General features: G+C 36.0%; 2 protein-coding genes across 5 annotated transcripts in view; one reads left to right on the forward strand and one right to left on the reverse strand.

Annotated features, from left to right (window-relative positions):
* LOC126964517 (ecdysone-induced protein 74EF-like) overlaps positions 1-25,397 on the forward strand; it is a 243,410-nt gene that overhangs the window by 71,233 nt on the left and 146,780 nt on the right. For all 3 annotated transcript variants that reach the window (XM_050807688.1, XM_050807690.1, XM_050807689.1), the window contains one exon: positions 5,020-5,072. The gene's annotated coding sequence lies outside the window, so the exon portion shown is untranslated. The remainder of the gene's footprint in view (positions 1-5,019; positions 5,073-25,397) is intronic.
* Positions 1-25,397, reverse strand: part of LOC126964570 (U7 snRNA-associated Sm-like protein LSm11) — a 47,484-nt gene that overhangs the window by 20,520 nt on the left and 1,567 nt on the right. For both annotated transcript variants that reach the window (XM_050807767.1, XM_050807766.1), the window contains exon 2: positions 13,347-13,462. In XM_050807767.1, the coding sequence (XP_050663724.1) occupies positions 13,347-13,462 (116 nt within the window). The remainder of the gene's footprint in view (positions 1-13,346; positions 13,463-25,397) is intronic.

Raw genomic sequence — 25,397 nt, forward strand, 5'->3', positions numbered from 1 at the left:
ACAATACCACCCCGAGATGAGAATATAGCAGAGAAATTTCAATGACAAGGCATCAGCAATTTGATGAGTGTCAATAGTGTCGAGTCACGTGAAAGTAATAAGTTACTTCTGTTGCTTGCTGCTTGCGCAAGCGCCGCTCTAGATCGCAAACTCTCGATTTCGGCAAGCCACGGTCACGGACACTTGCCGAAGTTTTTGTCGCGATCACTTTTGTTTTTTAAAATTCACGGTCACTTCATCCGATCTTTTGTCTCGAAAAGATCTGCATTTATGGGTACGATACCGAGGAGTTACTTATATTTACAGCTGAAAAGCTGCACAGAAACAGGAAGTTAACTATCTACTTTTATATCAGAAGTAGTGACGCGAGAAGTAATACGTTCATTTGATGGTCATACGTCCTGCCCATTACAATGCATTACAGGGCAGGATTCTTAATTGAATTCAATATTGTGCTCGCCACTTTGTGATCCCTCATTTCTGGGATTAGGTTTACAAATATAATGCGTATCGAAATTTGCCGTCTGCAAAATCCTGGATTCGAACCAGCGCCTTTCGTACTTAATCCCAGAAGTGAGTCACTTGAAAATATCAAACTGTTTAGCGACATCTCAAGTTAATATCTTAAAATGCAAATATTGAACAGGTTATCAACTGTAGAGTAAATTCTGAAGATGGCGCCACAACCTGAGAGTTGAACTAAACATACCCATTCACGATAGATACGGTACTCGTACAGTTGGTAGGAGCACCTCGACGTAACTCAAGATACGCGGGTTTGAATCCCGCATCGTCCATAAATTTGTATACATAAGATGTTAAGTGTCATTATCCCAGTAGTCGCCCACATAGCCCAAAAGATTGCGAAATTGAAGTGGCGGTGGGCAGGGCACATAGTTCGACAGACAGACGGCCGGTGGGGCAAAAAAGTTCTCGAATGATGACCACGTACCGGAAGACGCAGTGTTGGTAGGCCCCCAGATGGACCGACGATCTCATCAAGTTCGCCGATGAAGGAGTTTTGGGGAGCAGTGGACGTATAACGGCTGATGATGATGAACCCAGTAGTTTCACTAACTACGACACCCTTCACACCAATTGCTTGACTTGCACATTACATACAACAGAAAAAGGGCGCCGGATCATTTGATATATAAAAAAAACTAATTGTCATCGATTACTCTGTGTTTATAATAAAATAATATGACACACATTACAGAAATTATCTTTCCTTGAACTATAGGTGCAAGACAATGATATATTTAATACGATATACTTATTAGTAGTCATATAAATGTTTGCATCTGCTGAGATTCGAACCCTAGATCTCTTAGCTTAGTACGCAGGGTCACTAACCGATCGTGTTTAGTTAAATATATCATTTACAGTATTTTTTATTTTTCATCCAATTGCACTATAGTTTAGGGACCAAACGAAAACTTATAGTAAATAAAGTATTTGCTTACTTTATAACATCATGCATTTTATGTCTTCCTTATTATAATATTAAAACTACATCCTTTTAAACTGCAAGTATATGTTGCCTTAAAAATATCTTTACATACATAGCCTTACCTGGAAGTGATTCACCTTCTTTAAATGATACCTCATAAAGAGAAGTCCTTTAGCGTAAGAATTGTTAATCGCTTCCTTGTCCGTCAAAATATTTATATGCCCATAAAAGGCAACAAAATCTTAATCAAATAACAAAGTCGCGGCAATTAAATGGAGATTCAAGACAGCCTTCGATCTAAATTGTTTTGCATTGTGCAACAAAATTCAATAAGGAAGGAAATCGACGCGGAACATTCAGTGGTGCATTGAAACCAGCTCAAAAAAACGCGAGCCGGAATAGTAAAGACGACCTCTAAACGATACGCGGTTAGGGCGAGCCCTTTATCGGCAAGATAGGCAAACAAATATTGATAATACGGCCCGAAAAGTAATCTAGCTGCAAGGTCGCGGACCTAAGTCAGTGGGTAAAGGTTAATGTTATCGTTTTATTACACTTAAAAGGCCAGATTGAAGTTTTTTCCGTTGGTAGTCTTGACATTGAACAATTTGATGGCCACTTGGTTGATATCTAGCGGGTTGACATATCTATCAAGCATGACAACATAATATTTGACCTTAAACATATGAATAGAGCGAGGATTAAAGAAGATAAAAACTTAAATATATGAACAGAGGACTGTCAAACTGTAGTTAATATTACGGCAGATATTAAGAATAGTTCGAAATTGAAAACTTACAATACCACGCGAAAATCAAAGCAAAAAAAAACGTCCAAGACTAATTAACGTTAGCGCCATATTATAATTTTTCTTTTAATACGTCATCTTGTTGTAAAGCAGTAGTAACAAATGATGTGCAAAGGTTGGGTGTGATATTTTCTTTTATCGACAATATTTATTTTAATCGTGTATCGGAAAATGATTTATCTAAAAACTGTCTGTCTGGCAGTATTCTTGTACTGTTGACAAACGGAGATAAACCTAACAACGCTTTTTTCAAGGTAAGATCTTAAATAGGTATAATTAAACTTGACGCTTATTTCTCTAAATAAGAAAGAAAATTATCTCTGAGTCGCGAAAGAGTGGAGAAATGATCCAGTGTACCAACCCGTTCCTTGTGGTTGCTAACACCTGACGTGATCAAAGTTAATGTAAATATCCATGAAATTTTTGAATGGATATAATGCTGCAATGATATATGATTGGCGTTCAATTATTTGGCAATAATTGTAAAACCTTCCGCCTGACCTTCCTATATACACGACTTTGTACGAAGTCACGTATAAGCAAAAAGGAATAATTCTACGGAAATCTAGACAATTAAACACGCTTAATAATGAGATTTGGGGAGCAATTAAATTTTTACCTCGCGATTATTATCCTACAACAATTTCTGTTGTGTTCTACTCTGTTCTTGATCGTATATCCTGTAAATTTGTTAGAAAAGTTCAAAATACACTACGGTGCCGTATATCACATAACATGATTAATTATTAGCATTCTTCGAAGAATTCTGCTAGAGCGAGGACATGGAAAGGGCGTTAAGATTATTAGAGGTTTTGACTATAAGGCGTAAAACGATTTAACTATCAATATAAAGTTGTAGCCGCCCAAGGTACAGAGTTACATCCTTTACATTATCTGTTTTACAATTGGAACATATGGGCAAATTACTCATCAGGCAAAAATTTAAAGATCCCAATCTATCGGTTCAGGAATAGTGCAGCTGACAAATGATTCTACAAATTGTCTATCCGAGGAAAGAAGTTAATTCTGAATCGCGCCATTGTGGAATGTCAGATTTCTGCACAAATTTGAAATTGAGCTGCTGCTTGTAACCTGAACAATTCCTCCGTTCACTTCTCGTGATATATGCGGATGTTGCAACAACCAACAAACCGGGAAAAAATAATTACTCTACTGTGGTTTTCATATCTAGACAATGGCCTAAACTTTAAAGCTCTGACTTATTGATTCACAGCGATAATACGACAGAAGTTTGCACGGTGAATGTGCGCGTACTATAAAGATGCGAGTTGTAATGGCGCATCAATAAATTTGTCTAGGAGAATGCAACAGGAAGTGGCCATGGCGAGGACGAGGTCGCCTCCACCGGAGTCATGCAACGCAGACTCAACCTTGCTACTGCGATGCGATTTGCGTAATTTAACTATTTATAACATAGTTATAATAAACTATACGTAAACAACATATTATTATGAAGCATTTATAGATCTTATACATCTTTCTCCTTCAAGTACTTCGAGTACATGATCTGAAATCATGCGATCCACATTAGGATTAATTCGATCAAAGTTTACGTCGGGGTATAATTTTTCTGATGTCTCATTCTCTTTACAATGAAGGAGCGATTCAAAATTAATATTTAATTCATTTTCAGAAACAGATTCTCTTTTGTAAATAAATTATACTGGAAATCATATTATTTGAATATCCTATCACTACAATCTTGTTTCACATGTAAAAATTAGAGTAGTCGCGCAAGTTGATCAAGGTTGAACAATATGAATGTAAATGATATAAATGGGCCTAATGTCAACTGGATTCATTTTAAATATTGCAATAATTTTAACAAAAATGGTGCAATTATTTTGAAGGCATTTAAATTAAAAAAAAAACATAATATATTTCCAACAATATTTTGTGATACCTACATTTAAATGATAACTTGTAAATATATGCATAGCCAGTAAGATAATATGCAGGCTTATTAGAGCAATTTGATCAATTCATAGACTAAAAGTTTTCCCTGTATCCGTGGGTAGTTTGAAATCGTGTGATATAAGTCATAATTTTTATGTTGCCTCCTTGTATAAGAGAAATACTTGAGCGTTCAAATGCTACTACTACTTGTAGATACATAATTAATAGTACTTATTTTAATATATGTCTAATTTATTTAAATTCTACTAAATGTCTAAAATAAATTTGGAGGCATTCTAGAAATCATTTGATTTTATAATAAGGGCAATGTCAGAGCGACATGGGACATCCTGTCGCTACAACGCGCGGCGCACGAATGGTGCGCTCGGCGCTCGCTAGTAGGCAGGCGGAAGCGCACGCGCGCCCCGCACAAGGCTGCGCTCATGACCTCGCATCGTCTTTGTCTAGCGCTATCTAGCGTTTGTTTACCCGCGAGGCCGAATGCATCATACTATAAACTACGATTATTATTGAGACTATTCTGGACGAGATTGCCTTGTAGATAAATAATTCGAAATTTTAATCGCGATGAATCTACTCAAATATTATTCGCTTCGGGTTTTGATCTGACCACCGGCAGATTTGAAGGTGAACCGTGATATCAAAGATACAAAGAAAACTGTGACGAATGGAAAATCATAAAATTTGTTATGAAATTTATTATTTGTAAAGCCGAAAACAATATTATAACCAACCCACACCAGAGCTCGTTTTACAACATAAAAGCCTAAAGCAAAAAATATATAATATCACGAAAATAACCCATATTTTTACTTTACAGGAAACGCTGGAAACCTGCTAACTGTATGAACAATCGAGCACCTAAAGTAAGCTGTAAGTACACCTCATTAAGTTATTAAAATGTAAAGTCCGTCAACTTTCTTGGACCTACAAAGTGTAATCAATATAGTAAGAAGGGGTTTCATTGCGACATTTTACGGTCCTGATTTGACTTAAAGTTAAGTATTACGCAAAGTTGTATTAATATATACTTGAGACTAATGAGAGCGAAAACTTTCTCCATAAGAATAAAGAAACAGCAGTAAATAAACCGTTTTAAAATAAATTTTGGTTACAAATTTAATTTGTACAATGAACGATGCGGGACTAGAACCCGCCCCTCTCGGGTTCCGTCCGAGCGCTCTTACCAACTGAGCCAACCGGTTACAAATTTTCTTATAAATGTATATCTTAAGTGCTTTAGTCTAGTGAATGACTATGATTATAACGAACATATGAAAAATTAATCAGAAATGATGTATTTGTAGCGTATTGTCAATTGGTATGTAACAAATGAACCATTTAATCAAATTGGCCTCCGCAAAACATTCCGAGAATTATATTTATCGCGCGCAAACAAACAAAAATAATTCAGGGCCAAACACTTGAGCGTATCCATTATCTATAGAAAAACTATTTGATTTCAAGGTAAGCGGCTCCCATACTAATGTCTGATAAACGGATTAATACAACAAGGAAGTGTCGTGATCGCCTCGTCCTAGCAGGCCCTTGTTCGGTGCGCGCACACACACACACACTCACACACGGCCATGAGATAACTGACATCACAACAAGGTCCGACTGGTACAGACAGAATAAAATTACGATCGGAATATTTATTATATACCATATTATGTTGTTACACTTTAAAAATTTGCATATGGTCGTATCTATTTCCAATTGCAAATTCAACGCCTAACTTTATCACATTCGAAGCTAAATTTTTTCGTTAAATTTACGATTAATCTTTATAAATACAAGCTTTTATATGCAACCGGCATGCGTTGCAATGCCACGTCTAATTTAAAAAAGTAAAGAAAGGAAAAAAATTCATATACTTTTTAAGGCCAAGAACCGTTTTAGGCGTCCTCAGAATCTATCAAAGTTTCACCATAATATGATAAATGGTTTTGGAACGTATGGGGAGCAAACACACAATAAAGGAGTTTTATTAATATATATTTCGTTAATTTATTATTATAAAAAGTCTGTAATTTAGAAAAGGTACATATTTAATATTAAGCAAAGCAATGAAATACCTTAAAACCCTGGCCAAAATGTCCTCACCGATGAACTAGCTTTAAACACAGATTAATTAATCTACATTACCTGCATACCAAAATTGTCATTTTGTAATTATAATTATCGTTTAGTTGTTTTGCTGACGTTACTAGCACGAGCAGCACGCATGCTGCGTACAGCAATGACTGTGTGTCTCTGTGGCGGGCGTCAACTGCGACCTTCGTATAAATATTTTTAAAAGTGCTACTTTCAGAATACTTATTCACTAAAAGAAAATCATTCAGCAACGAATGTTCTATGTTCTTCCTCTTTAAAGTTCAATTGGATTAGTTTGTCGACCAAAAAGCACTAGGATGCAGTCCTTAATCAAACTCAATTATTTTTTTCCAAAAGATTATTTTTAAATAACTTATTGCAAGTTGCATAATTTATACGTCTAGATAGGTCAAGAAAACAGGCCACGTTTATTACTTTAGTGTGCGCGGATTTTCCGCAATTTGTATGTCACTTTGAGTTGTTAATGTGCATGCATTGCTCAATCTAAATAGAGGAGAACGGGCGTAAGAAATTCAGTAGCCCTTTAAACAGAATAAAATAATATTTATTCTGTTTTAGACAACAGGGCTAGGACAAAAGGGCATTGCCTTCTTTGTCAAAGATTTAATTTATTTCTTAAATTTGTGCTCAGTAAGTCTTAATAAAATTGCAATTAAAATTATACATGGGGGAATCACTCCATCCCAAGTTGTGGTATCATTTCAAAAGTAATTTATGCTAAAGCAACAATTACTTTGGACTTTCGGAATACATGTATTTTGTCCATTTCCTGGGATCCTGTTATAAAAGCATGCACAAACGCAAACAAAAGACTTAGCCGAGTAGTAGGCATGATAAATTTATTTTTATGTATGGTTTTAACATTATGATAACAACATACCTAATACGATACCGAACACATCTACGTTACAAATTTGAGGTAAATATAGGAATCGGACATGCAAAGTAGACACTTTCTAGAACTTAAGGCTGCACTACACTTGACTTACCCTAAAAACTTAGAACAGTGTTCAGTAATGTATTCCTAATTACAATGCATACTTAACCTTGTCATAGAAATTACCAAGCTAAGGAATGTCCTCCATGCAGTGTCTGGCGTATTTGCTATAGAATATCTATTAACAAAAGAATCGGCGAAGTGTGTGTCGGCTTTGTTCGTACCTACCCAAGAATATAATACAAAGGCCTATTATTTCCTGAGAATGCCTGATTACAGTGATAACGTGGACCTCTCTAGACGAAGGTGAAGGCCTCCTCCAAAGAATTCCATTTATATTATTTAGCTATTTGTGGCCAGCATGGACCATATTTTTTTTCTGCCCATCTTGTGTGAGGTCTACCCCTGATAAGTTTGCCGTATGTAACATTCCACTTTATTACCCTGCTGGTCCATCTCTCTTCTAACCTCGCTACCCACTTCCATTTCAGTTTTTTAGCTTGGGTTAGAGCATCTTCGGCTTTGGTTCTTTCTTTAGAGGGTCTTTATCTTCCACGATGACCAGCCGGGTTGGAAAAAATGATTAAATTTTTACTGTTATCATTTTAATATTCACTGTGCAAATCTTATTTTCACTAGTGGGAGGCTCCTTTGAACAGGATGCCGACTACATTATGTCTACCAAAACGGCGCCTATTTCTGTCGTGAAGCAGTAATGTGTTAGCATTATTGTGTTACGGTCTAAAGGGCGTTAGTAAAATAACTGGACAAATGAGACTTAACATCTTATGTCTCTAGAAGACGAGCGTAATTATAGTGTCGCTCAGAACTTTTGCGTTTTTTAAGAATCCTGAGCGGCACTGCATTGTGATGGGCAGGGCAATTACCATCAGCTGAACGTCCAGCTCGTCTGAGCCCCTATTGTCAGAAAAAAAACGTATTAACAGACTGTGTGTCCCCAATTAACAGGTGTGACAGCACCCTAACAAGAGAGCGATATCTCCCGGGACACAGAACAGGCTCCATTCCGAATCAAATACATTCGTTACCTTTCTCTTTATCTCCCGCTCTCAAACTTTCATCGGCCGTTCCTGCATTGTCTTAGACATGGCTCCATGTTGTTCGCTCGACAACCCAATCATTTATCACAATAGACCAAATAATATCTATTAATACTGAGCCAAATATCTCACTGTCGAAAATTGTTGATTTTATATTCTCTTTTGCTTTAAGCGAATTCGAATGTAACGCCGGTTTTTTAAGAGTAATTTGTAACAATTTCCTAGATCGTATGCTTATTGTTACAAAAGGGATCGACAAAGGTATAAAGAATTTTCTGGAATTAAATACACAAATTAACATTTGAAAAAGCGACATCTCAAATCAATTTCCTAATACGCAATTAATGGGGTTGGGCAGGTTATCAACTGTAATGAAGATCCTGTAGATGGCGCTAAAACCCGAGAGTTGAACAAATAAACTAAGATTTACGGATCATGCGTCATTCATTATGGCTTAGTTAGTAAGAGCGCTGGGACGTATTCCAAGAGACGCGGGTTAGCGTCCCGCATCTCTCATTCTAACATAATAATGTGTCTTCTTAGCTAACACTGATCTAAATGACAAAATTATAGTTTTCATCGACGTTTATACCGTAATGCACTACTTACAAATCATTGGTTTTCAAGGAGCTTTCTTCCTCGTACTACTAAGCTGTGGAATGAGCTTCCTTGTGCGGTGTTTCCGGGACGATACGACGTGGGTACCTTCAAAAAAAGCGCGTACACCTTCCTTAAAGGCCGGCAACGCTCTTGTGATTCCTCTGGTGTTGCAAGAGAATGTGGGCGGCGGTGATCACTTAACAGCAGGTGACCCGTACGCTCGTTTGTCCTCCTATTCCATAAAAAAAATGTCCTCTATAAACTTGCATTTTTAATATGAGCAGGCAAAGTCTCGTGTGAATAGTCATATAACATATAAGACCTTATAATAGGCAAATGGCGTTGAAGCAAGAATCATTGAAATAATTAATTAATATTCAAGGTAAGGGCGCCGCGCTGCGTACTTAAAAACAAAAAAGAAACAATTACAAATAAAATAATAATATTATAGTAAAGACGCACAAGGCCGATCAATTAAGTGTGTTGTCGGAGTGCTCGGGCCGACGAGAACGCTTCAAGTTAAATAAAACTGAGTCACAAAGTTACACAAAGACCAGACTCAAACCGAACGGTAATCATACCCATATTTTTTAATGCCGCCGAAACGTGGACATTGCGAGAAGTCGAAAAGAAGATAGACGCTCTGGAAATGTGGTGCTGGAGAAAGATGTATCGTAGATCGAATTTCGCATGAACACTTCGATACTCCAGAAACGAGACATCAAACCATAACACGCTTATCGTCCAGGGTAAAGTGGAAGGCATAAGACCGTGCACATTCTTTATATTTGGACCTAGCTTAACAAAAACGTGAAACGTTGCTTGCAAAAGAACGAAACTTGCAAAATACTGTGAAAATTTTGTTCCTAAAATGGAGACATGCTTTTTATTTAGTATTAGAAAATCTTTTAAATTTGTAAATCGGTCCGTTTGCTAGATTTTAACACTTATCTAATTGCAACGGTAAGACGTCTAAAATAGTAGCGATGCGCAAGCGCCGATGACGCAGGCACTGGCTCCCCCGCAAGGTTCTTCCTAGAGCACACCCTGTGACTCACTGGACAGCACTGCTCGAAAGGTCAACGCGAGAATCTTTACTTGCGCCAACACAAAACAAACAATCTACCTACAGATGACATTTTAAAAGCTTGTGTCTGAACAATTGTTTTATGTTTTTGTAATATAATGTTATTTCTGAAAAGTAAACCAAATTGAAATTATCCCTGGCCGGTCCCAATTTTCAGTAATTTCTAAATCAAAATTTTATACGTTCACTTCTAATGGAAACTTTTCTGGACGGCTTTGCGTAGCGACATCGGTCCTATGTGCGTCTTTTGCTATGGCTATATAACTATAGTGTTCCCTAGGGCTATTTTACATCGTTCCTGTTTGACTTCGAATAGATCGATAGTGCTGGTCGCATGGAACTTTCCTCCACAGACTATAACACTCTGGAACAAATTACCTTCCGCATTAATTCAAATTCGATATGACATGCATAAATAATAATGCTAAAAAACATTGTGCTTCCACTCCAAAGAATGCTTCAATAAGCAAAAACCTTCCTCAGGAACCCGAGTATTTTAGGGGGGTTAATAATATTAGGGTTTAGATTTTTTCTTCACAACTGCTGTTTTGCAGTGACTATGATGCATGTGACTGATCCTATTTATTGGCTACTTGGATTTATCGAGCGTACCTCTACCATTAAAAATGTCTTAGAACCGCAGTGATTAAAATTTGAAATCGTAATCCCGGAAATTACAATAATTAACATCCAGACTTACTAAATATTTTCGTTTTAATACGGAATCGCTATTTTACACAAAAATTATGAAATTCCGCTACTACCTTTTTCGGTAAGCCGTCGGGTATGTTAAACAAATGAGCTCTTTTTAAATCACAAAAAGTTCACTGGCCCATATAATTGAACACCCATGTCAACAGCTACCACAGAAGAGGACTAAAGACGCGATAGACTCCGTATCTGTATGTCCGTCATAACTCCGAAACTATTCTTTATGTATCCTTTGTGCTAATTTGGCAGTTGGCCAACCCGGAACCCATGAGCCCAAAGCGCCGTAACGCCAGAATAGATCCGCCACTGTTCTTGCAGGACCTTATGAAACATGTTGCTCGTAAACATTTACCGTTTTAACCCGACTTGAGCTTCCGGATGCATTTTACATAAAAATAGATAAATTATGTTGTGCTTGAGTGATAACTGTTCAAGTTTTGTTGAACTTGAACATAGCATATCATGGCATAACCAAATTGAGCCGGCAAAGACGGGACAGTATCCACTTGAAACTGACGGGACTTAGCCGCAGTGTTACGGTCGTTCTGTAGCCTATTCGGAAGTCTAATAACAACACCGTTTCCAAATGGTCTACTCCAAGACGGTACCAGATAAAATAGTTCTGGAGAATCACTTCCTTCTTTGCTTTTACTGTCTTTTCCGGCTCTTCTACTCATCAGGCATAGTCCCCAAATTTTGGTATTAGTGCGACAAGGTCTTAACTTAACTTAAGATCCGACTAACCGACCACGCCAGTGTTTTTTTACATTTTCTCTACAGTTATAATTCTCAATCAATAGCTCTTTCACTGTCATATCAAAATCTTTAAAGACAGCGTCAACAAAAACCGGAACAAATTTGTGAAACTCCTGTCTCCCTTCCTATCCCTAGGCTTTGAGTACACTGCATAGGCACATAAACTCCAACTTTATAAGTTCTCATTTTTTGGTTTTATAAGTTTTCACCTCTTGAAGGGAGATTCCGAGTACCAGCTGCATCTTCGTCGTTTGATGTCTTCTCTCCAATTATAAGACAAAATTTGAGTTGGTTGGCCTCCAAGTAAAAACGAAGTTATTTTCTTTTTCCTTATGGTAAGCGTTTAATTTAAAAACATCTACCAAATAAATTCAGTAGTGAGATTATTTACCGTGTATTGGACTGAAAAACAACGTTAATTACAGATCGTGTTTACATTTGTATCATGTCTCTTTTAGTAATCAGATAACATGATTTGTTTATTCTTCCCGAAAATTGTGCCTTTTAAATGTTAATTATACGATATATTTTTTACTAGCGAAAAAATAATAATAAATATTATCTTTTATATGGAATGTTGTCAGAAAATTTATCTATATGATAAATCTTTTAAATATTTTGTTAAGTTTTGAGAATTTTTTCACAAGCAACGTCGTTGTACCATGAAGGTTCGGGAGTACCTAAGTCGTAAGTCATTTATGTTACTAATATCAGTTAATTCACTAACATCGCTTCGGAAACAAACGATTCTCTATAACGGAATGATCAACAAACTGTCCCAATATTCATTATTACCGCTGTTCTTGTAATATAACCATTACGTGACAATAGCAATTACTTATACTTTAGAAATTGCTAAAGATAATCACAACCCACGCTGACTTATCGTTAGTATATTTGCGATCGAGTTTTTATTGATAAAACTTTTAAATTTCTTTAAAGATGCTGTCTGAAATGTCCTGGACTTTATTGTAAAAGTGTTCATATCCTATTAAAACTATTGTGTTTCTAATGGTGTCTCTCTCGTCTACTAGCTATGATAAGCCACAAAAAGAAATGACGATTTTAGTATAGACTGTGGTGCAACAATGGCGACCTTAAATAAACACACGGGTACTTACTTACTCATACTTAACCGTAATCAGGAAAAAAAAATACATAATTCACCTAAATAAATCACTTTTCAATTATATCATTTCTGAACAACCTGTAAGTAATCTAGCAGCCGCGCGCTAGCGTAGGCACTGATATCTGTAACAATTTTTTTATGAAAATAAGCGGCGAGATGAGCAGGATGTTCAGCTGATGGTATTAGATACGCCCTGCCCATTTCAATGCAGCGCCGCTCAGGATTCTTGAAAAACCCCAAAAATTCTGAGCGGCACTACAACTGCGCTCGTCACCTTGAGACATAAGATGTTAAGTCTCATTTGCCCAGTAATTTTACTAGCTACGGCGCCCTTCAGACCGAAACACAGTAATGCTTACACATTACTGCTTCACGGCAGAAATAGGCGCCGTTATGGTACCCATAATCTAGCCGGCATCCTGTGCAAAGGAGCCTTCCACTCGTAGGTGAATAGCGCCCACATAAGGGTGATTAACATTAATATATAATTATTTGTTTGAAATTTTCAAATATTTAATTTAATTTTTTTTATGTGTGTATTTTATTAAGTAGTGTAAGTGTTTTATTTTGTATAAATATAGTGACAGTAATCATTTTTTTTTATTTTTTCTCCAATAGACAGTCTATAATTAAGATGAATATTTCTCTTCAACGTGACTAACAGCTCTCTTCTCAGAGACCTTATCAGGACCAAGAGACCTTATCAGGACCAAAAGGAAAACAATAATATCGAGTATGTTTACGTTACCTTGATTCTCAATCGTTGATCGACACAGTCCTTCAAAGCACCCAAAGGACCCTGCATTCTCTGTATTCGCGTGAGAACATTCTTCTCTTTGAACTCTCTTTTGACCGGCATCACAGCTGCAAATAAACTTTAAATTTACTATATCATATCTGACTGTAGTTACATATTCCAAATACATTTGAGCGCGATTTACAAACTTTACATTAACATTACATAAATTAAAAAAAAAACATGGGATTAATGACAAAAATTAAATTTGAAAACAAAGTTTATGAACGATGCGGGACCCGAACCCGCGGCCTCTTTCGTTCCGTGCGAACGCTCTTCCACTGAGTCAACCGTTCGAGTGGCGTAAAGTTTATAAATCTTGAAATGTCTTTGTTCAACTCTGTTTATTTGTGTAATTACATAACTTATTAGTATGACTCTCGTAGTTTTTATGTTTCAATTGACACCAACTTATTTTTTTATACAACTCCCAACTTAATGTCCGGCAACGCATCTCTTGACCACTAGTGTTGCGGATGTCAATAAGCGTTTGCTTCACCACTTCCTATTATGTGAGTCTATTGCCCGAATGTCCCCTGTTATAAAAAAAAAGATCTTAATTGTAGAGTTATAGCCTAAACACACGATCGGATTTGGTACGGCGAAACCATCGGACGCGGTCTGGTAGCGGACCATATTCGATGGTATGTCGCATTGTGCATCATACAAAATTATTGAAGTTATACTTCTTTTGGCGCGATGGAGAAAAATTATGAGAGTTAATTTTTAGGATGCGCGCGCACACCGACACCTGAATTCTACATCGTGAAGTTAGTTCTAGGTGGCACGAAAGTCGATAACTATGTTCAAATTGTATATTCTAGTATTTTTATACTTAGAACACGTGTTTCGTAACAGTACAATTAAACAGTGTGAATAAATAAATATTATTTTGGTGTTTTTATTAAATCAATTTCATATACGACGGTGATAGTATTCACTAATAATTTATTAGCATATCTATATATATTGAAAATTAGTGATAAAACTGATTTGAATAAACTGTTTTGAGTGAATTTATAGATTTGAGGTTAATTGTCAGCATGTATAATTTATTAACATCGTCAATTAAAAATTATTACATTATTATCTAAAAAAATATTTATTTTTTCGTTTTGTTTTATTTCTGGTATATTAACAAATTTTATGTATAAATAAAAAAAAAAAAAAAATTCTATACTTGTTTATATTACCTTAAATGCTGAGTGTTTATACTATCTTTGATCTTAACTATTTGTTAAAATTTGATTTATTTTTCCATACGCCAAAGAAGTATACACGTGTACATAAGTACAAACACTCTTTTTTTATTATTATTACCGTCCGCACCGTACTGAGTACGACGCCGGACCAATTGGTGCGAGTCGCACACCGGACATAGCTAATACGACCATCTGTTTAGGCTATTATAGCTACACGAATAATTATAGGTGGTTAGGTATACAGTGGAAGAGAGGGGATGACTAATTGAGTGGGAAAATAAAATAGTAGAATAAGGGTATATACTCAAGATGAGCCTATATTAGAATTGACAATGAAATGCTAGGATGGTTTGAACATCAGTTCATTATGTAGCGCAAAGATATGAAAATAGACTATAGGAACCTGAATGGTAATGTTGTATGAGACACGCCTGCACAAACAATTGTTCCATTAGAAGCATTCCAGAGTCCGATGTAAAGCAAATGATCGTAATAATAGTTAAAGATTCTTAATAAAAATATCTTGATAATGTGTATTTTAAATTAAGAAAAAAATTAAATTTTATGATAATTTTTGTATTTGTTTTAAATGATAAAAATAGACTTGACCTCTGATATGCCAATACTTCCCGCGCGCCCACAGAAGCCATCTACTGAGGTGTTTTGGCGCCAAACCCGACGTCGGCCACTTGAGACGCTATCCCACTTGTGTTTAAAATAGTATATGCGGTTTATGTTACGGTTTACTAGATAAAGAAGCTTGGTTATTGCAAAAAAACGTGATTTATGATAGATTCGTGCTGTGATATCGCCGCTCTTTCAGAGTTAATAATCGCATGACATTTTGTAGTTACCGAATGATAAAAAGAATAAAACTTCCTTAGATCGAATACTATGAACCATCCCAAAAAAAATAATTTAACAAACAGTTAATCTTGATAACTTATTATCTTCAGAACACAATTAGTGATTTCGACGCAGTGGGCTAAGACAATGCACGGTGGAGGTTGATCTCACATTTGTCCATTCATTTCGAGAGGCCGAGTATGTAAGGTTAATTCAGAGATAATAAATCTTGCATGAGGCCACATATGATGCCGACCATTTAGTCTACTATTATGTATCTGCTAAGGCTTGAGTGCAAAATTCAAAGAAATTAACATCTTGACTGTTGCTTCTCAATATATTCTTGATAATGTAATGTATGTTCATAGGCACATAAGTGAATTTGCCAGAAACTGTCATAACCATAATGTTAACACCAGGAACACACATAAGCTTATAATGCCAACTACTCGACTAAGTCGAGTTAGCAATTCTTTTGTGGGGCGATGTATATGCTTTTACAACAGGATCCCAAAAAATGTTCAAAGCAAAAGTATTACGTTATACAAAAGAATTGTTAAAAAACGTTTGTGTGGTAAAGGTTACTGTAATTTGTTGCGCCCATTCTTCTCAGGCCTGAGGCATTCATTTTGGAATGGGTGGTAGTTTTTTTGACTTTCGATAAGTGATTTCACATTCTATTTTGAATAAAAAATATTTGAATTTGAATTTGGGGAATTTTAGTATTAAAAATATTATTAAATTTCCGAAATTTGTAAAATCGTCATATTTTTATTACTCCTTCTAAAGAGAGAAAAATACAAACGAGCTTATGACCACCTGAGGTTAAGTGATCACAGCCCACGGAATAACAGGAGCATTACTGGAGTATAAGGTGATTGTATGCGCTTTCTTTTTAAAGGTCGTATCGACGCGTGAACTCCGCGCAAAACTCAGTCCTTATAACCTAAACACATGATCGGATTTGGTTGGGACGTCAAATACTAAATGCCTTACACGAGTAAGTAAAAAAAAACTACATACATATAGTACAATACAGTAGATGTATCAATCCACACATACCGTATATAAAAATAAAGGCATTACGCGAGCATTTTATTAGCTGTTACATAAAAAAATATAATAACTTTCAACTATAATAACGGTTCGATGCCCGCATTACCGATGAATATTAGTACAAATCCTAAAAGTTAATATTATGACAAAATTTTAAAATTTCATGACTTCATTTAGCTTCCGCGAACTCTCGTGCGGGCATTGAGATTTCTTGGACTTGTTATTGCGATTTTAAATCACCGCAAACAACTCACGCCAAAAACCCGCACTCAGACAACAAAACAAAGAAAAAAAAACAAACATTTCACGTCCCTTATAAAACGTGGCAGAAGTATTTTCACAGGTGTTCATATTGTTAATGCAAGTGCATTGACTCGTGCGAGTCGCGATACTTCAGCGTTTTTATTCACATTGATTGTAAGTAATTACCAGCGAACAGCTGACATCATAATGGATGTCATTGTTTAACGAGAACCATCAAGTCGCAAAGTCATTTTCGTCAATCACTTACGTTTTTACTAAATAAAAATTAACACAGCATCAAACTTGTCTTAGCATTTTCTTTTAAAGTGAAACTTAGATTAACGATTGGTTCCCACTGCGCTCCAACTAGATACCGCAGGCGTAGCCGCAAAGTGCAGCAAGTAATACTACGCCCAAGTGGGCGTACTCGAGCCATTGTCGAACAGCCGGATTTCGTAGTAAACTTTGTAAAAATAATACTACTAATAGAAATAAGAAAGACACTGGGATCACATATCATCAGTAAGTAATTTGTATTTTATTAATTTCAATATAAAATAACACGAAGCGTATGTTACAAAATTTGAAAGATGCCATTGAGCGTCAAGATGTCCGCACACAAGCATCTTAATAGTTGCCGTAATAAAAAAGCTATTGTCCGTAAGTAGTGCGGTATCTAGCGGAGACCAATCCTTAATCTAAGGTGAAACTTTAATTACATCGCCACAATTTTTTTCGCCCATCTATCGCATGTCGCATTACTATCGGCCGCGGTACTCCAGGGCCGATTGTAGTAGGGGTGAAGTTGTATCATTAATTTCAACTACTGCTCTTAAGTCAGTTTGGCCTCGCGGTCTAAGGCACAAGTTTTAAGCTCTGGTTCCCGAGAAGGAGAGTAGGTATATTCGCTTTCCTTTCCTATCTAACTGTATCTTCCTTAGAGATGTTTATCTCTCTCGCATTTTATGTCTATATGCTATAGTATATTGTAAATCTATAGTGTTTACAATGTAAATTTACCTTATAATAAATGAGTAAATTTAAAAAAAAAATTAGAAAGGCTGTTCGATCGTTGGGCTTTGGCTACATTCTTCTTTTTGGGACATCCTGTATAACGTATACATATGCTCTGTAATGGATATTTACCTAAAATAGGCTCTCTCCGTCTAAAGCCTTCCTTTCATACAAAACAGAATTGTTTCAAAATGACACTGATGTCCCAATCTTTAAAAACATTGTTAACATTTACAGAAAATGTGCAGTAATTATTTTCAATGAAAACTTTCATGTGTGTGTGATGTAAAAGTATTTACACGTTCAAGATGATAAGCGGCTTTAGAAACTATTAGAAATCGTTTATTACAAATTATTATGAAAGCCGAGTGGTGGGACTTGTGTCACAAAATAAATTCCGGCGGGACAGCCACCAGTTGAAGGGAGTTGCAGGAGAGATTCTACATTTCATCAGATTTCGTTCTACATCTTACGTACAACTCCTCCAATTGTGAATCTAAACCATCCTCGAATTCACTTGAACACACACAGAAAATTTCATTCAAATCGGTCCAGCCGTTTAGGAGGAGTTCACTGTCAACACACGTACAGAAGAATTATATATATAAAGATAGTAGGGTGATTTTAGGACGGTACGTTTAAAAACATCGCGTACCACTCAGTCACATTATCTGTGCAATCCAATGCGCATTATTCAAATTGTAGGCGAATTTGTTATGAAGATCTATCACGAGATACCCAAACGGCGGTGCATACATAAAAAATAGAAAACATAATTCAAAAACTTTATATTCAGTAGGAGCGCTATTTTGATTTCTTGCCAATGTAAAAATTATTCTAATATTTGTTAAAGAGTTCAGTGCTATATGCTAATAAATGTTTCAGTGCCAAATTTCCATTGTCTCTATCTGGCCAAAACTTTCATTTCCTGTGTAATTCTGCTGTAATTTGCCAGCGCACTTAACAATAACTACAATTAACTGACTAGGCATGTGCAAAATAGCAATGTAGACGATAAATCTATGCACGCAACTCTCTCGGTGGTACCAGGGCGGCATGGATTGCAGGCGGTCGCCGCTCGCGAATTACTTTCACTCGACTATCCCCGGGCGGGGGGCGGTGACCGCGGCGGGGTCGTCGCCCGCTCGCCGACTGTCGAGCGCGGGAAACGCCATCAAGCCATTCAGAAAAGCGCGCCAGCGGCCATGTTTACACAGATGCGCGCCGAAACGCGTTCATTGCATCACTTCCGTTTGTTCCGTTTCAACCTTATTACGTAGACGTAACACGTGCTCATTCACTTTTTAACATATCTATTATTATTCATACCATACTGTTTATATTATGATTATAATATAACAGCATTCAATCGTGAATTGGGGAGTAGGAACAACTTATCAAAACATTGATAGAAATTTTAAAGATAGAATTCCGAATTCCATTTTTCAAAAATAATTCCACTAATATCAATCACCCGTCAAACCTTAGACTATGAACGCGGCATAGACAAGAGTTTTCCATAAATAAGTTCGTGATCTATAAAGCCTGGTGTGAACGACCGACGCTCCAGGGTGCAAGACTCGCGTCCCACTCGCGTGGAAAGCGGTTATGCAACGCGAAAGTCGGTGCGATTCTCGAGCGGCGATCGATGCGAGATATCTCGACGCCCGAGCTATTTCGATGCGTAGATGATAACGAGCCCGTGTTCCAACACAATATTGTGATAATGAAAGTAGTTTACAACTGAACGGATTAATACAGGCCGGATTATTCCGGTTTCGTTTTATTTTCGATATGTTACTAAACAGATTACTGACACAGTAAATATGGCTCAAGGCTGAGCGCACTTCAGAGGTAACTCGGAATATTCCAAAAATAACAAGCGTAAATTTGGTACAGATGGAACCAAAATAAATCATAACATATAAATTAATTCGCAATGTTAAAATTGAAAAAAAAATTAATGTTGGAAATTTTTTATGAAAAAAATTGAGAAACACCTGAGCCAGAGGACCACTTTTTTCCATTTTATGAATTTGACAATTTAAATCTATGTTAAACATAAAAAAAAAAATAAAGGATATCTATTTGTGCGCTTTTTGTGTTTTATTGAGGCACTTCTTCTTGTTTTATTTTATATTACTGTGTTATTAATAAAAGCTGGAAGTATATATAAAAGCTAAAGTTATTCCTTAAAAACTTTTTGGCTTACCTTTTTGTCACTACAGTATTACATGACAGGGAGAAGTAATTTTAAACTTGAAGTAAATTTGCGTTTATTAATAGGACAGCTATAGTTTTACACTTTTTTTATAAATATATGAGACAAGACAAGTAGGACGTTCAGTTGATTGTATTAGATACGCCCTGCCCATTACAGTGCAGTGCCGCTCAGGATTCTTGAAAATCAAAAAACATCCTAAGTGACAATACAGTTGCGCTCGTCACCTTGAGACATAAGATGTTAAGTCTCATTTGCCACCTAGCTACGGCGCCCTTCAGACCGAAACACAATAATGCTTACACCTTACTGCTTTACGGCAGAAATAGGTGCCATTGTATAATATGCCCATTAAGCTGGCATCCTGTGCAAAGGAGCCAACCATTGATGTACATTTACTCTACATAGTTAAGTTCCAACAGCAATCGCCAAAAATGACTTTCATTACCATTCGCTCACTAAATGGTATAAACTATAACAGAAACCTTTATTACGTGTAGTATATCAATAACTAGCTGACCCGGCAAACGTTGTTTTGCCATATAAAGTATAATTCACGCGATAGTTTTATAAGTAATAAAATATTGCCTATATTATAGCCTGTACATCATTTTGTTCTATTGTCAATAGTTTTTGCAGCGCACGCAAAAATAGGTTTTCGATTTTACACCTTGTGTTACAAAACAGCAATTTTATTACGGATCCCTAATTTTGAACATAGCCTATAGCCTTCCTCGATAAATGGACTACCCAACACTGAAAGAATCATTCAAATCGGACCAGTAGTACCAGAGATTAGCGCGTTCAAACAAACAAACACTGCAGCTTTATAATATTAGTATAGATATATCGGCAGACCACACAGCGCTGTTCCAGTCATCTGTTGCAGAACACGGCACGAAGGCATAATAACCAATGACGTCACTAATTAAACAATGATTCTATCTCGAGTCTAAACCAGTTCAGTTTAGGTTTGCATTGCACAAACACACCGCAAACATGGAGTGGCCAGCTGCGCTCGTTTACTATACCACTCACTTTCTCGCGCCATTTTTGTCGAAATTGCCAAGAAAATGTTCCGATACAAACTCACCAAATCGGTGATTCAACTATTTGTTATATTTAAGTATTCTCGGTGATACTAATTTAATTTGTACCAAAATTTATGGTCGATATGGGATACGCCCCAACGCTCTTTAAAAAAGTCAATTTCTTCAGCAGTTTATCAACTTTAATGTCAATGGGAGGCTAGATTATGGGTACGACCCCTATTTCTGCTGTGAAGCAGTAATGTGTTTCGGTATGAAGGGCGCCGTAGCTAGTGAAATAACTGGGCGAATGAGACTTTACATCTTACGTCTCAAGGTGACGCACGCAGTTGTAGTACCGCTTAGAATTTTTAGGAATTCAAGAATCCTGAGCGGCACTGCATTGTAGTGGGCATAGCGTATCAATTACCATCAGCTGAACGTTCTGCTCGTCTCGTCTCTGATTGTCATAAAAAAAGGCTTCAAATAACAGGCATCCTGTGCAAAGGAGCCTCCAACTGGTGCAAAGTAGATGATGAAGGATTACTACCGTAGTTTGTGGTTTTATAGAAATTATGACGTTTATAGATTTTTACATATTATACATGGTACGAGAAATATTTCTTGTTTCTCTCATAAAAAAAAGATCCTGTAGATGGCACCACAACCCGAGAGTTGAACAAACATACCAAGATTTATGGATCATGCGACATTCGGACGGTTGCTTAGTTGGTAAGAGCGCTAAGGCGTGATCCAAGAAGCGCAGGATTGAATCCCACATCGTTAATAAATTTGTAAATTAATGTATATTTAATATATAATATAATACTTAGTTAATTTTAATAACATGGAGAGGATCTTCATATTATTCATCATAAACTCTGAAAAATCTAACATCAAACGAAAGAAATAAACAATTTGCAAAAAAGGCAATAACTTTTTCAGCCTTCTATGTGCTATAGACAAATTTTATAGGCATGTTATGATTTAGGTCAAAATAAAAATATAAACATGGCTGGGTCTCATGTGTAAGCATGTAGTGTCCGAGACTTGGGTGTAAAACTAATCGTATTTCTCTCCCTGCCTACTCAAATTTGTTACGAATTGCAGTGCTGGATATTCGTACTAGGAAAGAACTCAGTTCAGATATCGACAGGCCAAGGTCCTCTAGCAGGTTCTGCACTTCTAGCTCATATAAGTTTACCATGCATCCGTTTCGAGTTAAGTCATTTGACCTAATCTACTACTATAAAAAAAAAATATAAAAACAAGTATTATACTTGTTTTTTTTATAGTTTCGTCTTATGGTAGGTTTGTTTCCCGTAGAACCATGCGTTCAGTAATATTTTGTACTGTTGATTTGTTAGCTAGTTTTTTTTCGAGTGATTAAGTATCGTCCAATCAGTTGTCGCTTTTTTATAATTTTCTATAAAGGCTTTCTTTAATAAAATTTATTCTCGTGTATTTGTGGTCCATCCTTTATATCCTTTCTAGCTAGTAGACACGCAATTTAATCGTAAATTATATTTTTAGTTAAAAAGTAAATTCAAATTATCATGACCTAGCCATCGTATTTAAAAATATCTAACAATTACGAACTTTACTACCCGCAGAAATTTAAATTCTAGGTCAGACAGACAGTCTCTACTCTTGGGTTTACTCGCACTAATCTAAATATTTCATAATATATCGCATACATTTGACATTAACACAACTTACTGAAGTTCACGTGCTGTTATGCAGTTCTCAATGTTCTACATCTTCATAACACAATAATCATACCGGGTTCCTAGCCGATCTTGGCCAATCTAGCAGTCCCCACACTCTAATGAAAATGCTTAAGTTATACCATTATTGTATTAATATATAAGCGATATCACCGAGTGTCTGACTTATCACGAAATTCTGTCCAAATACAGAATTTTATACGGGCAAAGCCGCAGCGGGCTACTATTTAATATATAGACTATCAAAAATAAGACCATCCCACGTAATGATACATAATAGGAAGGTAGTTGATTCATTTTTGGTGTCACTTTAAACACTACCACCACTTCGGAAACAAATGGCGCTCTGAGACAGAAAAAGGTGCAAGAACTCTCAAAAACGTAGTTAAATGAAACATCTAAGTAACGATCTCTCGTATACGATATCTATAGCAATTAATTTTCCATGTGTAAAATACCAATAAGTCTCCGAGCGGTCTACCCAGTGAACCTCGGCACGGCCGTTGCCCCACAGTGGGGTGGTTGACCCACGTGTCTCCTGACCCGGAGGGGTGCTGCCTAACGGGATAATAAACCTAACAGTCTCCAATCGATCGAAACCAGGATATGGAAAAGAGGAATAATTACTTGCACGGTTAGACAGTGTAGTTTATGCATCCTTAATTACTTTGTAATGGAAAAGAACAATTTTTTTCACGTTTAACGTTAATATTTTCAGGGCCTTCCCAACAAAAAACAACTCTGGTGGCATATAATAAACCATGTTTCTAGATGCTATGTTTTTGTTCGCGAAAATTCTCAAATCAAATATACGTATAAATCAAGGGGAAACCAAAATATTTTGCAATTTCGGTCCAGTTATCTAGATACACCAACTGCATAAATAACTTTGTAATCCGCTATAAAATATACAATAGACTAATGGCCGTTTCCAATATTCAGTCTATCTCTTACTTGAGATAAAAATCGTAACTATCATTGACTTTTTTGTCCTAATAAACTTATCGACGGTTTTGTTACGTTATTACGGTTAGCGTCCCAAATATAAGGCGATAAGAATGACTTATTGGGTATATTGGGACAGCTTCAGATTATTTACAGCTAATTACTGACAGTAGAAGGTAGTAATTTATCTCTATCTGTAGATAGTATATTGGGAACGTAAGAAGCATTTACTGTCCAGACTTGTAACATCAAAGCCTCTGAGAACCCATAGAGAGAGGGAAGTACCTGTAAAATGAAAGAGGAAGACTACCTACATAAATAAGAAAACCTCATGAGACAGAGCTTAAGAAAATTCCTTTGTTGGTATTAAAGAAGTACAAGGTACAGGAAAATAAAAAAAGTATAAGGACTATCTACAAAAAGAAATGAGATACCATCAAATACATAACTTATAAAAAAAAACAAGTCTAGCAACTCAGTTCTTCTATCGTAAAAATATCCATGTCATACCAAGTTATTCAGTCCCAACTTAAGGGTCCTTCTGTCTTAAGTTCAAATTTACCATATGGTAATAACCTATTGATTATAGGAGTATCATTGTTCATACTGAGAGCTTGGGCAAACATGGACACACCGGATAGGATGGAGTATCCCATCATGATAAATAAACTGCCACCAATTTTTTTTATTTGTTAATCAAATTTAACATCAAGTATTAGAACGGTCTGTAAAGTTCAAAATTGATTCATTCTGGGATGTTTGCAGATTACCTACTTTGAGAGACCTCATATTTTCAAATATTTTCGCCCATTGGTTAGCCACTTCTGTCACTCATGCAGCCCTGGTATTTGTCAGAATTATATGAGTGATCTTTACATTCTCAATTAGATACCGATTGGAAAAATGTCCATGTGAAGCACAATTTTAGGATACATACAGTTCTTTCCCACTGACTTGATCTATGATCTTTGTCTGAATCTAGCTCTTTAAATCGATTTAGTTCTGAATTGCAGAATTTCACTCAAGTACAGTCTTCCAGCAATAGAATGCATAAACTATGCATGCGTTATATATATAGGTTTATATAACATTGTCACCTTAAGAATTAATTTACTCATCTAACTACTGAAACGTCCAGGCAACTAGAGCGGCTTTTTTCTTTAGACAGTCAAACGTCCAGGCAACCAGAGTGGCCCAGTCGACTTGCGTATTTATTTTGTGTTATAATCTGTAGTATGAGTGAATTAGCTTGTCAAATACGATTTTTAAGACTCTATGGTAAGTAATTGTAATAGGCTTTTCTTTAAATATCAAGTATCCGAGCAAAAATTAAAAGAAATAATTAATTGAAAATCGCTTTGCGGGGGGAATTGTCATTTGTTTATTTTTGTAGTGTCAAGTGTTTTGTTATTGTTTTGTTTATCATGTAAGTGTAATATTTTAATTACGTATTATATTTGTTTTATATATGAAATTAATCCTCATGATATCTAGTTTCCGATTTTATCTACAAATTACATATAAAATTCTTCTTACGACATTAAATCGACAAGTTATAACAGTATGATCAATACTACCTTATCGATTTGGTTTAAATATCAAAATTTTATTGTAATCCAATTAATTAACAGTAAATCATTGCTATATATATATAGGGACAAAATATCATAAATATAATGTTTATAATATTCAACAATCTGGATGTATTGAGACAACCAAGT

This window comes from Leptidea sinapis, chromosome 5 (genome assembly GCF_905404315.1).
Source record: "Leptidea sinapis chromosome 5, ilLepSina1.1, whole genome shotgun sequence".
In the NCBI taxonomy this organism is placed as follows: Eukaryota; Metazoa; Arthropoda; class Insecta; order Lepidoptera; family Pieridae; genus Leptidea; species Leptidea sinapis.